Consider the following 18,710-nt stretch of genomic DNA (forward strand, 5'->3'; position numbering starts at 1 on the left):
GATAGGTGTACCAAGCTTGTAGCATCATATTCAAAAAGACTTGAAGCTGTAATTTCTGCTGTAATTTAACCACGTTAAACCCAGATTCCGATCTAACAAAGGTCTTAACTCATTCTCTTTCTATACCACATCAATGTGGAATGCGCTCCCAACAGGTATAAAAGAAAGGGCATCTCTATCCTCCTTCAAAACCGCAATAAAAGTACACCCCCAGGCAACTTCAACCCTAAACAAACACCCTCCCCGGATTGTTAATAATCAAATGGAAACAATCAAATGTACATACCTTTCTTATGCCTTCTGATCTCTCTCTCTCTCTCTCTCTCTCTCTCTCTCTCTCTCTCTATGTCCACATATCCTACCAAGTCAGACCTACACTGTTTCAATTACCATTTCTCTGTTCTCAATTGTTGATGACTGATGATAACAACCAAACCTAACCCCCCCCCCCCCCCCCCCCCCCCCCCCCGGATTGTAAATAATTAAATGTATATACCCTGATGATTATCTTGTGTGATGACTGTATTATGATGATAGTAATAATAATAATAACTGGGATTTATATAGCGCTTTTCTAAGTACCCAAAGTCGCTTTACATGTAGAACCCATCATTCACACCTGGTGGTGGTAAGCTACTTTCATAGCCACAGCTGCCCTGGGGTAGACTGACGAAAGTGTGGCTGCAATTTGCGCCAACGGCCCCTCCGACCACCACCTATCATTCATCATTCAGTTCACCGGTGTGAGTGGCACCGGGGGCAAAGGATGAAGAGTCCCGCCCAAGGACACAACGGCAGCGATTTTTGGATGGTAAGAGGCGGGGAGCGAACCTGCAACCCTCAGGTTTCTGGCACGGTTGCTCTACCCACTACGCCATGCCGCCCGCCCGATAGTATATATGATAGTATATATCTGTATCATGAATCAATTTAAGTGGACCCCGACTTAAACTAGTTGAAAAACTTATTCGGGTGTTACCATTTAGTGGTCAATTGTACGGAATATGTACTTCACTGTGCAACCTACTAATAAAAGTCTCAATCAACCAATTAAATCAAAGTATTGAGCAAAGAGTCTGACTACTTCTGTACATGTGATTTTTTTTATTTTTAATACATTTGCAAAAACTTTTTTAAACACCTTTTCACATTGTCATTATGGGGTATTGTGTTTAGAATGAAGAGGACACAAATGAATGTATTCCATTTTGAAATACGGCTGTAACACAGTCCTGGGCAAAATACAGCCTGCGGGCCACATGCGGCCCATGAAGATTTTCAATCCGGCCCACCAGACTTTCTACATAATTTTTTTAAACCTTTAACATCAAAATTGTAGCTGCCATTATGATGTGCAGTGCTGTTTTTAAATTACCGTAAGTCTTATTTAAACTATAGAAAGTATTTCAATGGTTGACATCTGCGCTTTTGAGTGTTATACGAGTTATTACGGTGATCTACGTCACAGCAGCTCAGACGAGTAACAAAGCAGAGTGGGCGGGGTTTGTTTTAAGAGCAGCCAGCCCGAAACGCATGTGTCAGGAACAGAGATATTTTTACAACACATGTCTGCATAAAAGTGATAATATATCATATTGTAGGTGTTTATTACCCTTTGCATTCATATTTTGCTGTTTGTTACATTTTTGTAGTGTTCTTCTTGATTGTAAAATATGTATATCGAGGAGGTGGTCTGAGAAGTAAAAGAGGAGCGATCTTCACATATTGTTAATATTCAGTGTTCTATTGTTCGTAGTTAATATTGTAAATCCCACTTTCTTTATTTTGATGTACATTTTGGGTGTCCCGTTCAGTAAAAAAACTGTAAAATTCCATTCCGTTTTTTTGAGGTGGTCTGTCATAACTTTTTTAGAATTCTATCGGACATTGTTACTTTGGTATTAATATGACTTGTCCAGGGTGTACCCCGCCTTCCGCCCGATTGTAGCTGAGATGGGCTCCAGCGCCCCCCGCGACCCCGAAGGGAATAAACGGTAGAAAATGGATGTATGGGTTATACTTGTATAGCGCTTTTCTACCTTCAAGGTACTCAAAGCGCTTTGACAGTATTTCCACATTCACCCATTCACACACACATTCACACACTGATGGCGGGAGCTGCCATGCAAGGCGCTAACCAGCAGCCATCAGGAGCAAGGGGTGAAGTGTCTTGCCCAAGGACACAACGGACGTGACTAGGATGGTAGAAGGTGGGGATTGAACCCCAGTAACCAGCAACCCTCCGATTGCTGGCACGGCCACTCTACCAACTTCACCACGCCGCCCCACTACCCATTACTGTCTCTGAAAAAAATGGACCCAAATACAAATACTGTACAGCAGATTTTTACAGCTAAATTTGTATATATCATTTATACACACATACATATTGGCCCCCCAGACACAATTTTTCTCTCAATGTGGCCCCCGAGTCAAAATATTTGCCCAGGTCTGCTGTAACATAACAAAATGTGAAAAGTTGTGAAGCGCTATAAATACTTTCTGGATGCACTGTACATGAGAAGGATGCCAAGAAAAAAAGTTGGCGGAGGAAAAAGGTAGTCTTGTGTGTTTATTACCGGTAAACTTTTTTAAAACAATAATTTAGAGCTACCGATTTAATGAATTGTGTTTTCCCCTTTATTGCACGTGTTTTGAGGGTTTGCGTTTGTCCCTGTTGGCAACCATAACAAATAGAAAGATGATGTTCCTTAACGTGACATGATCAAAACTAAACCATGACAACAACAACTATGTTGCATAGAATAAAAGCTTGAATATGAAATACTGTATGATCAGTGCTTTGCTTGAACTTGAAATACACGCTGCTCAAATGCCTCAACCCTCTGGAAATGGAAAAACAAAATAGATTAGTAGTAAAAGAACATCGCAGCGGTTAAATTAAACTTTTATCAACTTACGCTGGTGTTAGGCAGGCACGTCCCAAAAGCCTCCAGCACATGATTGACTTCCTTCACTGACCTCTCAAAATCCTCAAAGGACAGCCTGTCATCGTGGTCGTGGTCCTGTGAGTGGAGATAACGTCAATGTGATGCTTGTCCTTAAGTAAGTACTGTGTGCAAACATCTCACCATCCTCTTGAGTGTGATCTCCACCAGATCTTTGATTCCGTCATAAGGGTCCTCTTCCCCAGGCAGTCTGAGGCTGTACCTCAGCATTTGTAATATCTCCTCCCTGGTGATGTAGTGGTCACTGTTCAAGTTGTACACTTGAAAGCAGTCTGCACCAGGTGTGGAAGAAAAAGGCTTTACTACTTGTCGTCTTGTTACCGGTGAGTACACCATGCACATTTCACAAAGCAACCCATCACAGTATATCTTCTCAGGAGACAATACTAGACTGTCCCTCCAGGATTATGAGGGATTTTTTTGTGATTGTTGCCGGCTAAAATGCCTGAATTTGCGGCAGTTTGTTCCAGAAAGATGCGGCAAAAGTTCTAATGTTTTGAGGCATATATATTTTTAAATAATATTGAATCAACTTGTAATCTTATGAATTTGTTACCAATGTTTTAAGTATTCAAAGACTTTAACTTGCAGCCCTAAAGAGGAACTGTACTTTTTTATTTTGTCTATCGCTCACAATCATTATGAAAGTCATGATGACGAATGGATTATTTTTAATGCATCATAAATATTGAATAAAGGTCCACCCACAGCGGCACCAATTGGAGCTCCACTATTTCGCCCATAAAATCAAATAATTAACCAATCATAAAGTGCCAACAATACTCCATTTACATTTTGCGACTTGAATATTAATCAAGTATTAGTGATATTGTTATTATAAGTGCTAATGCAGACAAACCAAATATAGGGGCGATGTAATCACATCCGTGTCTTCCTATGTTTACATCATCGAGTTGTCTGCTGTTTCATCGCTTCCCTTGTTCCCTGTAAGGTTATTCTAGATCATATATCATGCCTCTCACCTGAAATGTAGATGGCTGACGATATAGTCTAACAAGTTGGGAAACTTTGACAGACATTTAGGACCCAGAACTAGCGAGAGCGATACGAAAAGCATGTGTTCCCCCCGCGCCCTCACCCCGTTTCTTCACAAGGTTTATGAGACATTTTTCACTTAAATGGTAATATATGAACATCCTAGCAGTTGACATCCTAATGACAGCAGATATTGTACAGTAAGTGATGTTTTATTATGTTTGTTGGCTCTCGTAAAGTCTGCAGTGAGTAATAATCAGTGATGAAGAAAAAAATGTTGTGATGCGTTTTTTTTAAATTAATGCGCAGCGTATGCTTAAAATGATCAAAATACGTAAATATTAAATGTTATTAATAAATGTGCCCGTTACTACATTACATAAATACTTACGTCATGTATATAAAACCTTAATGGAGGTGTTTGGATGTTTTTTTAAGGGCTCTATAGGCAGAATTGAACGTCTCCCATTGGCTCCATTGTAAGCAGACTTTTGATTGAATTTATTTCATATTTAGAATGCATTTTTTTTAAATCCATCCGTTGTGATGTCTTTCATAATGATTGTGAACGATAAGCAGAATTCCAAAAATAGTGCAGTTCTCTTTAACCTCAAAAAGCACATTATGGTAACAAAAATTGCCAAAGAAATACTGTATTGATGTTTTACTCGTTTTATACCACACAGACTTAAAAGTAATAATAATAATAATGGATTCGATTTTATATTGCGCTTTTCTATTGTTAGATACTCAAAGCGCTCACAGAGAAGTGGGAACCCATCATTCATTCACACCTGACGGTGCTAAGCTACATTTGTAGCCACAGCTGCCCTGGGGTAGACTGACGGAACCTTGGCTGCCAGTTTGTGCCTACAGCCCTTCCGACGACCACCTATCATTCATTCATCATTCATTCACCAGTGTGAGTGGCACCGAGGGCAAGGGTGAAGTGTCCTGCCCAAGGACACAACGGCAGCTATTTGGATGTCTAAAGGCGGGGAGCGAACCTGCAATCCTCAGGTTTCTGGCACGGCCGCTCTACCCACTACGCCATACATTGGTAACAAATTCATAAAAGTAGACATTAGATGGCAGTGAAAGCTCAAACTTAGAGCTCATTGTCAAATTGCTGTACTGTTATAGTTGATAACTAATAATAGTAATCAATAATTATGATCACAGAAAGAAACACCACCAAAGTCTTCCGTCTTGTCTGCTGTCTGCTCGGTCCTCCACAAGTTGCTGAATTTCTCCATGATTATTTTACGCTTAAAAAAATTCTTGTCCATCTTAAACAATCATTTATGTTTCAAAACATTTATACCCTCACAACAACACATTTTTGTTGGTGAATGAGAAACGATGAGAGATTATTATCACACTTCAAGGTCTCTAACATGTAAATGCTGCCTCTTTACGAGGTCAGCATTGCAAATGAGAATCTGATTTTTAATTGTCTTACATTGGATAAATACAGATTAAATATATGTATATATATATAAATACATGTCAACTCGGAAGTATGTTGCTTGTTTGTATACTACATCACCTAGAAGGTTTAGCATTGTGGACAGGAAAAGGAAGTAGGTCTGAGCTATACAGCAGGACGATAACTGTGTTGCTTGAGTAATCAAGAGTTAATATATTTTTACACGTTGTTGTTCCTGCTTTGTCTACACAAGAAACAAACATAAGTTTAGATTGTTGATGTTTTAGTGCCACACAAATTCAATTGGCCAAAATGTGCAGGGATGTTGCAGGTGTTAGACCAGTGGTTCTTAACCTGGGTTCGATCGAACCCTAGGGGTTCGGTGAGTCGGCCTCAGGGGTTCGGCAGAGCCTCTGCCACGGAGGTAAAGACACATCCGACTTATCGTGTAAATAAAAACTTCTCCCTATCGCCGTATTATGGATACCCCCAAACAATGTTCCCTCTAATTTTCCATCTGATTTGCAGGTTGTTTGATTGATCGATTGAAACTTTTACTAGCAGATTGCAAAGGAAGAGAATACATTATATGAAACAGTACAGTTTACACAGTACAGTACATATTCCGTACAATTGACCACTAAATGGTAACACCCGAATAAGTTTTTCAACTTGTTTAAGTCGGGGTCCACATGAATCAATTCATGGTAAGGTGTGTAATTTGTTGTGAGTTCATGCACTGTGTTGGTTTTGTTCTTTGGACAAGGTGATGTTCATGCACGGTTCATATTGTGCTCCAGTAAAAAAACATATGACTTTTTCTTGAATTTGAAAAAAAAAAACATTTTATTTTTCACTAAAGAAGGGTTCGGTGAATGCACATATGAAACTGGTGGGGTTCAGTACCGCCAACAAGGTTAAGAACCACTGTGTTAGACAAAGCTGCAAGGCTGTGTATTATTTGTGGGGATTTGTTAAATGTGTGTGATATGCAAATGGAGAATTCCAGGAGGGACTGACCATAGAAATGAAACTTTAAGATGAGTTAGTTACCTGTGCTTAGCTTTGAAAGTTGTACAAATGTACTATCTACTAAAAAATACTCAACACAACATTGTAATTAAGTGGCTGCTGAAATGTGAGGGATGTACATTAGAATGTCCTTGAGATATTATGTCTTAGAGACTTTTAACTTACATTTTATTCTTTCGTCCAAGGTGCCGCGAAGAAAAACCGATAGTCCGTCAATCCACTCTCCCATACCAATAAAACCGTCGTTGTCTTTGTCAAATGTCCGGAACACTGCAGGACAAGCGAGAATATGATTGTTGGTTATTGTGTGTACATTGGTGTTTTGGTGTGGAAAAATGTCATCAATTACTGTTGCTGCGTAACAGAAAACTAGGAAAAGTTGGACATTCACAACCTAAAAATTTTTTGGGGATTGGAATATCTGTTTGAATCAGAAATTGCACCAAATTTTCACATGAATGAACACAAACTGATAAGAAACAAGACAACTGCATTTATTCTGGTTCACAAAAGGAACCATAGCTCTTAAACTTTAATGTAGAAATCTGGAACGCAAATGGTGTGCAACTAAACTTGAGTGTTGAGTGTGGAGTGATAGTTTGATAAATTATAAACACGCTCTTACCATAGCTATACGGAATTACCGGTACTACTCCAATCTCATGAACACTTAGCGTCTAACAATCTCTGTGAACCCTTTCAGTCCAGTTTCAGGGCAAATCACTCTACTCAGACAGCCTTAGTGACTAATGATCTTTTGCTAACTATGGATGCTGATGCGTCATCCGTGTTGCTGCTACTTGATTTTAGCTCTGCTTTCAATACCGTCGATCATAACATTCTACTAGCACGTATCAAAAGACTTTGCCTTTTCTTGGTTTAACTCCTTATCTTACTGACAGGATGCAGTGCGTCTCCCATAACAACTTATCCTTGGAGTATGTTCAGGTAACATGCGGAGTTCCTCAGGGTTCAATTCTTGGCCCTGCACTCTTCAACATCTACATCAGAGGTCTCAAAGTAATTTTCACATTGCAGTTATGTTTGGCCCCAGAGGGCCGCTTCTAACAGTGAATACTATTATTACACAATTGTTCATGCATTTTATTAGTAGATTTAAAAAAAAAAAAAAAAAAAAAAAAATATGGTAAGTTACAAATATTTCACCTCAAAATGTAGTGTATATTACTGTAAATGGAAAAACAGTACTGCTGTTTTTATGGTTTAAAAAAAAGGCAGCTCAGTTTTACTGTAAATTTTACATTTATTTTTTTACTGTAAATAAAAAAATGCAATTGTACAGTAACATTTTGGCACCTGATCTGCCAGGTTTTTTTTGTGTTTTTTTTAACCGCAAATCAACAACTGTAGATTTTTCCGTGTATTACTGTAAATGCCAAAACAGCACCACAGTTTTATACAGTAGAAAAAAAGTACTGTTTTTTAATTTAGAGAAAAATGCTGTAAAAACACAGTAAATTTCACAATTTTACCATGAAATCTATTGCTACTTTTACATTGCACAATTTGATGGATAACGTGCTTTGAAATAATTATAGTTAGTATTTATTTCTATTTAAAAAATGGTTTGAATGTTTGATAATATATTTTTGCATAATTAGACAATATTTAAGTTAACATCATTTGCGATTACATGGAGTACATATATATTTTTTCTCCCAAAATAGAAAGAAAGAAGACATTTAGTAAGAAAAGTTACAGTACTTTATTGATACATATTATTTTCAGGCTTTCGAGGGCCAAATAAAATGAAGTGGCGGGCCACATCTGGCCCCAGGGCCTTGAGTTTGACAACTGTGATCTACATGCTGCCGCTAGGTGACATCATACGCAAATACAGTGCTAGCTTTCACTGTTATGCTGATGACACCCAACTCTACATGCCCCTAAAGCTGACCAACACGCCAGATTGTAGTCATCTGGAGGCGTGTCTAATTGAAATCAAACAATGGATGTCCAGCAACGTTTTGCATCTTAACGCAAAGAAAACAAAACTGTAGATTATCAGTACCGCTAGATCCTGGCCCTTATTTAATAATACCACCTTAACATTTAACAACAAAACAATTGTACAAAGTGACTCGGTAAAGTATTACTGTCTTGTTGGAGTCACACAAGAGTGTTACTAAAACAGCCTCCTTTCATCTCCGTAATATCACTCAAATTTGTCCCATTTTGTCCACCACCGACGCTGTGATTATGATCCATGCATTTGTTACATCGCGTCTCGATTACTGTAATGTTTTATTTTCGGGTCTCCCTATGTCTAGCATTAAAATATTACAGTTGGTACAAAATACGGCTGCTAGACTTTTGACAAGGACAAGAAAGTTTGATCATATTACGCCTATACTGGCTCACCTGCACTGGCTTCCTGTGCACTTAAGATGCGACTTTAAGGTTGTACTACTTACGTATAAAATACTATCTTGCTGATTGTATTGTACCATATTTCCCAGCCAGAAATCTGCGTTCTAAGAACTCCGGCTTATTGGTGATTCGAAGAGCCCAAAAATATAGAGCATAGAGCGTTTTTTTCAGTACTCTGGAATGCCCTACCAGTAACAGTTAGAGATGCTACCTCAGTAGAAGCATTTAAGTCCCATCTTAAAACTCATTTATATACTCTAGCCTTTAAATAGACCCCTTTTAGACTAGTTGATCTGCAGCTTCTCTTGTCTGCTCCGCCCCCCTCTCCTACAAGGATATCAGGTGGCAATGGATCAATTTCCACATATACACACACAGTGTTTGTGTGTGTATATGTATATACATCTATATATATGTATGTACGGGTGTGTATGTATATCATTCTAAAAAGTCTAATCAACCAAAAATGTCATAACCCCCCCTTGCAGTACCTCTGTAGACCCCTTGTTGAAGTCTTCTGGTCTCGCAGATATGAAGCTCAACAAAGGAGCTCATATTACTTTATTTGTTTACTTGTTGTCAGGCAGAATTCAGAAATGCTAACTGCCCATCAGGTCATTGAACTGAAATAACCACGCACGCACGCACGCACGCACGCACGCACGCACGCACGCACGCACGCACGCACGCACACACACACACACACACACACACACACACACACACACACACACACACACACACACACACACACACACACATTATGGAATAACTTGAGACTCAACTCTATAACCATGACTGTTGCTCACATTGCATAATTATGCCTTAAGCATTCTCCTGAACATTGTACTTGAAGTAATCGCTATCCTTATGTAAACACATTACTTACAATGGTGCTGACATGCACCATCTTATATAAGAGGCTAAACTACAGTCACAGGTCAAGTCATCTACTCGCCACACTAGCCCCCCAAAAAATCAATGCAGTGGTAACAGACTCACTCAGAAATCTTTTCAAAGTTTATAAACAGTTAAAACTAAACCAACAAAAAAAACCCCTCAAGACAGATTTCTTTTTTAAATTGTGCTGTGCTGCTATTGAAAGTTTGTACATTACAAAAACAAACGTTAAAGGGTTTCGAGCAGGAATATTCAACTAAATTGTTTTGGGGAACACATTTCCAGAAAGCTAAAGACTAGGAGGCCAGACTTCTCCCTTCACTATTAGTCTTATTTTGTATATTCTGGAGCTCCAGGGTCCAGTAGACGTTTGATTTTTGGAGAGGACCTAAAATGGAACCTTGAGGAACACCAGGAGTATTACTAAGAAGTTGAACAAATGACTACTGACTGCATTTGAAGTTACAGCAACACTGTATTTACATAAAGCAAACATTATGAAAAAAAAAAGTAAATGCCAAAAAAGGAGATGAGTTAAAGGGTGCCTTGAGGACCGCCTCAGTTAGGTAAATAGCAAGTTTGGACCCCAGTGTTCTATGTTTGCTAGCAAGGTGTGTGTGTGTTTGTGGGGGGGTGGGGGGGACGTGGCCTGCGGACCTGCAGCGAAGCGGGGTGTGCCAGGACCGGCTTCGAGATCAGCGACAGGTGCGTAGATGGCCCACCTGGGCGTACTTATCTAATCACCTGTCGCTCTGTTAAAGGCAGCAGCCGGGAAGGAGAAGGGGGGTGGACCGACAGAAAGACAATTGCCGAAAAGCACTAAAAGACTTTGCACATTGCTGAAAATAAAACATTGTTGTAACCCTGGAAGAGCCTAGCACAGGGGTAGGGAACCTATGGCTCTAGAGCCAGATGTGAATCTTTTGATGACTGCATCTGGCTCTCAGATAAATCTTAGCTAACATTACTTAACAGGATAAGTACTGAATAATTCCGCTGGTAATCACAGTGTTAAAAATAACGTTCAAAGTATAAAACATTTGCATGCATTTTAATCCATCCATCCGTTTTCTACCGCACCTGTTCAAGAAGTTGCATTAATGGTAAGAAGTATTTTATTTATTATTGGTTAGCTTCAGAATAACAATGTTATTAAAAATAATGAGACTTATTGTACTTTAAAAATGTTGGTCTTACTTAAAAATGCACGCCTTTAGTTGTATTCAGTGTTAAAAAAAATATTATATGGCTCTCACGGAAATACATTTTAAAATATTTGTCTTTCATGGCTCTCTAAGCCAAAAAGGTTCCCGACCCCTGGCCTAGCATGTCGGTGATTGGTGGTCCGAAGAATCCGGAAGCGCAAGTCTTCCACACAAGGTTAAAATGTCAATGCAAGGATCTGCCAATGTGTTTACAGTGGTCCAAGTTTCTCTATACAACAGGAGCACTGTAGTCTTTTTTGGAATTTGCTGCAAAAATGTTTTTTGAACTAAACTCTGATTTGGTCCCTCAGTTGAGTAACCCTAGTTTAGAAAATAAGTATTGGTACATTGCCAGTCAAAAAAGCCAAGAAGCTAAAAATCTGCCCTGTTAACTCATTGTTCAGGGGAGCTCTTAAGTCATCAGGAAGTGATGTTTACACAACACACTAACTGGCGTCCGTTACACATACATTTTGTCGGTGGTTGGGATTGGGGGGCAGATGATACAAATATGATGGTGAGATTTTCCAGTTCTCCTGTGTTTATTTTCACAAATACACTATCAATGTTTTTGATGTGCATATTGTTACATTGTTGATATTGTTATATTTTCTTGTTTTGTTTACAAATACTTTTTGTGTTGGTTTCATTAGTTCCTGTGCTATTATTTTTTCTTTCCGTTTCCTGTTGTGTGTTAAATACACTCCATTTACTCCAGTGTGGGACGCACAGCTGCCCGTAATCAGTAGTCAGGAAGGTTGTGAAGCATTAAGACTACCGGTAGTTGTCACAACAGGAAGTTCATTAGTTTACAATTAGTAGTGTTACTGATGTACGTTTTACTGCTTCTCCTGTTGTCTTTTTCATGCTTCCAGGCCTTTATTTTGTACTTTGTGTTTTGCGTGTGGATTCGCTCTGTGTGAGCATGGTTGAATTGAAGACACGTTTTCCTGCCTCTGGCCTCAGATTCGACAGATCATGATTTTTTTATGGAATACGCTTTTGGACACAGGAAGGTTTTAGAGATAAAAAGATTAGGCTTACCTATTTTGTACTATTGACTGTCAAACAACTGTATGTAATAAAAAGAAAAATGTTTTATGTTGTTACACTCTTTGATATTGTTATTGTGTGAATGCTTTGTTTTTCTACACCAAAATTCATCTATTTATTATTATTATTATTATTACATTTTCCAGATTTTGGCGCGCTCTACCTTACACTTTCTTCACCAGATTCAAACCGTTCCAACTTCAAACTGTTCAGCCTTTTCGGGAATCGGGGGGATTCCCTTGACAAATTCCAAAAATTCCCAGATTTCCCAGAATTCCAGGTTTTCCGGGACATTTTTCCCATTCAAAATGAATTGGCCATTTTTCAAACTTCCACCATTTCCACATTTTTCAACCAATTCAAACCATTCTACCTTCAACATATTTCACCATTCCGGAAATTCAAACAACTTTTTTTCTAAGTTCAAAAAAGTTCCAGGATTTTCCAGAATTCCTGGTTTTCCAAAGCCCTATTTCCACTCTTTTTCTGGCGACTACTCCTCCCACATTTTTCAAACCACTTCAACCGTTCCACCGTCAAAACATTCCTCTTACTTATGACAAAAAAACAAAGTTGTTTTTTGAATTGGAAAAATTCCCGGTTTTCCCGAAATTTGATAACACCATTTCTCAATTCAACATGTTACTACTTCAACATTTCTCGACCGATTTGAAAAATGTAAACACCAACCCTTTCACCTCATTCAGATCATTCAAATTGTTTACCATTTTCAAAAAAATTCCCGCTTTTCCCGAAATTCCCAATTTTTGGGGAAATTCCCATTGAAATCAATGGGCCATTCTTCAGAGTTCCACAATTCCCACATTTTTTATCTGATTCAAACTGTTCCAACTTCAAAATATTCAGCCTGTTTGGGAATTCTGTGCTCTACTTCAACAATTCTAAAAATATTTCAGGATTTCAGTTCAACGTCAGCATTGGAGCATTCACACGCAGTTCCTTCAGGAATTGCCTCATCTAGTTGTTGAACTGTTCACACATACGTTTCTCCCCCCTTAAATCTTTATTTGTGTCTAATTCTGGATAAAAAAATCATGATCAGCAAATGAAAAGCAAAATCTGAAAATCATTCATCAATAATCTCTAGATATTATTGTTGAATGATTTTCAGCATGAGTATTGGTATCGAAATACCAGTGTCCTGACGAGTTACGTACTCCTGTCAAGTTGTGCATGAGAGCTGTCTCTCAGCTAATTGTTTTACTTTAAGTTGCAAGCAAACATTTGAGTTACAAGCTCCCCGCCATTAGTTGGTGTAGCAAATGTCACAGTGAATCCCTTAAAATCCGACCAAAATATCTGGTCTTACTCGCTAGCATGTCTAGTTTTTCCACCTTGGGAAGGAGGGAAGTCACTATGATGAAGAGGAAGTGGATGATATTCATTGAATTAAAGAAAGAAATCATAAAAAACCTGACCGAGCGTATAGCTAACTGGCAGTTGGGACGTATCCCTGCTAGTAGGCACCGTACTGAAGCAGACTGAGTCTAACATCAGCCAAGAATGTTAGAATAATATTTAAACGTCAGACATTTATCTTTGAAAATATGGAGAAGCTGCTGATGGTGTGTTTGACGGAGAATCCACTCTCCAATGTAAATGCTGTACATTATTATTACATTACTTCATACAACTACTGCAGTTGTTAGTAGTATATTCTATTGTTTTATTTTTATACAATATTTATCTAAAGGTGTGTTTTTCTTTTTAAAAGGCATGCTACATGTTCAAATTGTGATGTTTTGGGGGGCAACTACCAAATAAATTGATTTCCATTTTTTTAAATAGGAGACGTTGATTTGAGATTCAAATGTTTCAAGTAAAATTTTACCTCAGTATGCAGCTGTATACCATTTAAATACTGTAATAATTTAAGTACTTTTTCCACATCTTCACCTGAATTACCTAACCCGCGGCTCTCGAGTCGAATGCAGCTCTTTAGCACCGCCATAGTGGCTCCTTGGAGCTTTTTCAAAAATGGAAAAAGATGGGGGAAAAAATATAATTGTTGTTTTAATAATGTTTCTGTAGCAGGACTATCATGACACAAACCTTCCTAATTGCTAAAAAGCCCACTGTTTAATATGTTTGTGTTTATGCTTCACTAATGAGAGTATTTGGCCAGCACCGTTTTGTCCTACCAATTTCGGCGATCCTTGAACTCACCATAGTTTGTTCACATGTAAAACTTTCTCCGACGCTGCCACAGAAAGACATGTATTATGCCACTCCTTCATTGTCTCATTTTGTCCACCAAAGGTTTTATGCTGTGCGTGAATGCACAAAGGTGAGCTTTGTTGATGTTATTGACTTGCGTGGAGTGCTAAAAACGATGCTAACATGCTATTTAGGTGAGCTGTATGTACATATTGCATCATTATGCCTCGTTTGTAGGCAGAGGTGGGTAGTAACGCGCTACATTTACTCCGTTACATCTACTTGAGTAACTTTTGGGATAAATTGTACTTCTAAGAGTAGTTTTAATGCAACATACTTTTACTTTTACTTGAGTATATTTATAGAGAAGAAACGCTACTTTTACTCCGCTACTTTTATCTACATTCAGCTCGCTACTCGCTACTATTTTTTATCGATCTGTTAATGCACGTTTTGTTTGTTTTGGTCTGTCAGACAGACCTTCATAGTGCCTGCGTTTCAACAAATACAGTCACTGGTGACTTTCACTCCGTTCCACCAATCAGATGCAGTCACTGGTGACATTGGACCAATCAAACAGAGCCAGGCGGTCACATGACCTGACTTAAACAAGTTGAAAAACTTATTGGGGTGTTACCATTTAGTGGTCAATTGTACGGAATATATACTGTACTGTGCAATCTACTAATAAAAGTTTCAATCAATCAATCAAAAGTGTGAAGGAAAAAATACCCTTTTATTTCAACCGTACATCCCGTCAAAAGCCTAAAGTCTGACTGCACAGTTCCTGTCTTCACAATAAAAGTGCCGCTCCATCGCGCCTGCGCTTTCAAAACAAGAGTCTCCGAAAGCCAGCGCAAACAAGCTAGCAAGCTACGGAGTTTGCCGCCAATGTATTTCTTGTAAAGTGTATAAAAACGAATATGGAAGCTGGACAAATAAGATGCCAAAAATCAACCACTTTCATGTGGTATTAGACAGAAAGGAGGAACTTTTTAACGTGGACGCTATCAGCACTACTGTCTGATTCCAATCAATGCAAGTCATCAGAATCAGGTAATACACCAACTTATATTCTTGTCTTCATGAAAGAAAGGAATCTATATGTGTTAAACATGCATGTATATTCATTAAAACACCTTTAACATGTAAACAAAAACGGCAAAATAAATAAATATAAATTATATACTGTGTATATATATATATATATATATATATATATATATATAAATGTGTGTGTGTATATATATATATATATATATATATATATATATATATATATATATATATATATATATGTGTATATATATATATATATATATATATATATATATATATATATATACATATATGATATGTGTGTGTATGTTACTCATCAGTTACTCAGTACTTGAGTAGTTTTTTCACAACATACTTTTTACTTTTACTCAAGTAAATATTTGGGTGACTACTCCTTACTTTTACTTGAGTAATAAATCTCTAAAGTAACAGTACTCTTACTTGAGTACAATTTCTGGCTACTCTACCCACCTCTGTTTGTAGGTATGTTTGAGTTCATTTAATTTCCTTTAATTATGTTCTTTGTGTATTTGATTTATATTTGCATGTCTCATGACACATGATCTGTATGTAATATTGGCTGCATTTCTGATTGTGTGCCATGTTGTTCCAGACCACAGCAAACATTACCCCGCTTGCAAAGATTGTAATAAATCCATGAGAACTGACCTGGGCAAATTAAGGCACGGGGGCCGCATAAGCTTTTCAATCTGGCCCGCCGGACATTCCCAAATAATTTTTTTAGATCTTTAAGATGGAAAGTGTAGCTGCCATTATGATGTGCAGTGATGTTTTCAAATGACCGTACGTGTTGAACTATACAAAGTATTTCAGTGGTTGGAATCTGCGCTTTTGCATGATATACTAGTTACTATGGTAATCTAATTAGTTACTATGGTAATCTAATTAGTTACTATGGTAATCTAAGTCACAGCAGCTCAGATGAGGTACCAAGCAGTGTGGGTGGGGAGCGTTTCCACAGAGTGTTTCCAGAGCCTGAAATGCGGGTGTCAGGGACAGACGCGGAAGGAGATTTTTGCAAGAAAGTTCTGCAAGAAAAGTGATATATCAGATTGTTGGTGGGGTTTTTTTACCCTTCGTGTTCATATTTCGCTTTGTTTGTTGCCTTTTTGTTGCGTTTCGCTTGATTGTAAAATATGTCAATCGAGACAACGTTCATATGTTGTCAATATTCAGTGTTTTATCCTTCATAGTTAATATTGTAAATCCCACATTCTTTATTTCCATGTACATTCTGGGTGTCTCATTCAGTAAATAAATTCAAAATTCCATTCCGTTTTTTAAGGTGGTCTGTCATAACGTTTCTAGCATTCAGACATTATTCTGAGGTTTTGTATTAGTGTTCCTAAAAATAGATACACCGGTCTCCAGACACATTTTTTTCTCTAAATTTGGCCCCCGAGTCAGAATAATTGCCCAGGCCTGCATTAGAAGAAGACAGCCTGACGTTTCCTTTAACTTGGACACATGCACTCATCTTTACCTTTGGCAGTTTGAAACCAGTAATTAATTTCCATGAGTTATTTCACCTTCTGAGACACTTACTTAATGTGTTGCCTTCATTATAACACTGACATAGAGCTTTTAACTTTTTGCGGCTCTAGACAGATTTTTTTTTTGTATTTTTGGTCCAATATGGCTCTTTCAATATGTTGGGTTGCCGACCCCTGGCCTAACCTAAAAAGCGCCAATTTAATTGTTGAATCAGTTGTAGTGTAAATTAAATATTTAGTATATATGAAACGACAAAATTCACTAATAAAGCCTTGCTTATAAATTATGCACAGTTCAATGTTACAACATTTAAAACATTATTCTGTGTTGCCAACAAGTGTTGTAATGTCCAACCCTAATGCAATTGAACCATTGTACTCTGTATTAAATATAAAGTGCAAAGCATACAAACTGCACTGCACCTATCTGCATTGTTGTGTTTTATTTGCATGAGTATTGTGAAGGTATGCGTACAAGTGGCTGATACCTGCATCCATGATGGTGTCGTTTGTGAGTCCAAAAGTGTTGTGCAGAATGCTTCTTACTTTCCATCTGTCCAAGCCGCTCACTGTCCGTGTGTCCTCCAACAACACATGAAAGTCTCTGATAAGACACCCCACCTCGGCTTTATTGACTGCAGCAATAAAAAAAAAATAAAAAAATAAAAAACTTGACAAAAGCACGTCCGCGCGTCCCATACAGCGTCACGTAACAGCACGATATTGTTAATTTTACACAAGTGTTCAACGCAAAGAAAGAAATACTTACAGTGGGACACTTGTTTGGACATTGTTTCCGCGAGCTTCTGCACCATCCTTTTGGACATTTTGGACCGTTTTAGAGGCAACATTGCGTGCAAGGGAGGTGCGGCGCGCGAGCTGATGTTGGCGTTGTGTCGCCATGGCAACCACCCAGCTCACAATATAATGGAGGGCAAGCGCGCGCGTAAATCTTGCGAAACTTAACTTGTCACAACAATAATCGGTTATATATAATCGCGTTAATTAGAACATTTTTATAATAAAATGTCTAATTCATTTTACACTGGCAATGTGATTTTAAAAATTTCGATTTAGCAGAGGTATCCTTTTTACAACAATTGGTAGATATTACTGTAGCCTATATTGTATCTTTTTCAGTGTTCCTTTAACATTTATTATTTTTACTGCATGGCATTACGAATGGAAACTAACTGTGCTAATTCTCATGGCACATGTTTGCCTTTTTTCATAAATTGTTTAAATACATCTTGCAGCTTTGTCAACATACACACCTTGACAATTGATTTTTTTGACATTGTTCTTAATTTCTCAGTAAATAATGTTTTAATCTTCATGACCAAATTCAAGCAGAATGCAGGTTTTGAATACTAGTTTTGATACGGATCCTTGGTTGTGGTTTGCACTTTATTTAGTATCATGATATATATTTCTCAATGAATATACTCATATTTAGTTGTTCTGCCACATAGAAGGTCTAATGTGTCACAATAATAATAGCTACTTATAATAATGTTAAATATAAAAGTACTTTTGTTTTTCACAATAAAATGTCAAATGCATCTGGTATTTTCATAATTTTCAGATCTAGCAGAGGTTACCTTTTTAGAACATGTGGTAAAGATTATATTCTCATTCCCTTAGCAGTTATACTTTTTACTGCATAGGTTGTTATAGTTTATTGCAGGGTTGTCCAAACATTTTACACTAAGGGCTGCACACTGAAAAATTTAAACATGAAAGGGACAAGGGGTAGAAAATGGATGGATGGATGGGTCATTTTGATATTTTTCATTTTAAAGCCATATATTATACATATTTTTTTTAATAAAAGAAACACATGAGCAAAAATGCTCCAATGAGGCGAGAAATACCCATACTACAAACCCCGTTTCCATATGAGTTGGGAAATTGTGTTTGTGTAAATATAAACGGAATACAATGATTTGCAAATAATTTTCAACCCATATTCAGTTGAATATGC

General features: G+C 37.8%; 1 protein-coding gene across 1 annotated transcript; it reads right to left on the reverse strand.

Annotated features, from left to right (window-relative positions):
• Positions 1–2,710: 2,710 nt before the first annotated feature.
• Positions 2,711–17,586, reverse strand: clxn (calaxin). Its single transcript, XM_061945337.1, has 6 exons — positions 17,496–17,586; positions 17,215–17,361; positions 6,592–6,696; positions 3,093–3,241; positions 2,922–3,026; positions 2,711–2,846 (listed from the first exon to the last, which is right to left on the reverse strand). The coding sequence occupies exons 1-6, from the start codon at positions 17,575–17,577 to the stop codon at positions 2,796–2,798; spliced, it is 639 nt and encodes a 212-aa protein (XP_061801321.1). The 5' UTR covers positions 17,578–17,586; the 3' UTR covers positions 2,711–2,795.
• Between the last annotated feature and the right edge of the window lie 1,124 nt (positions 17,587–18,710).

Source organism: Nerophis lumbriciformis, linkage group LG04 (assembly GCF_033978685.3).
Source record: "Nerophis lumbriciformis linkage group LG04, RoL_Nlum_v2.1, whole genome shotgun sequence".
NCBI lineage: Eukaryota > Metazoa > Chordata > Actinopteri > Syngnathiformes > Syngnathidae > Nerophis > Nerophis lumbriciformis.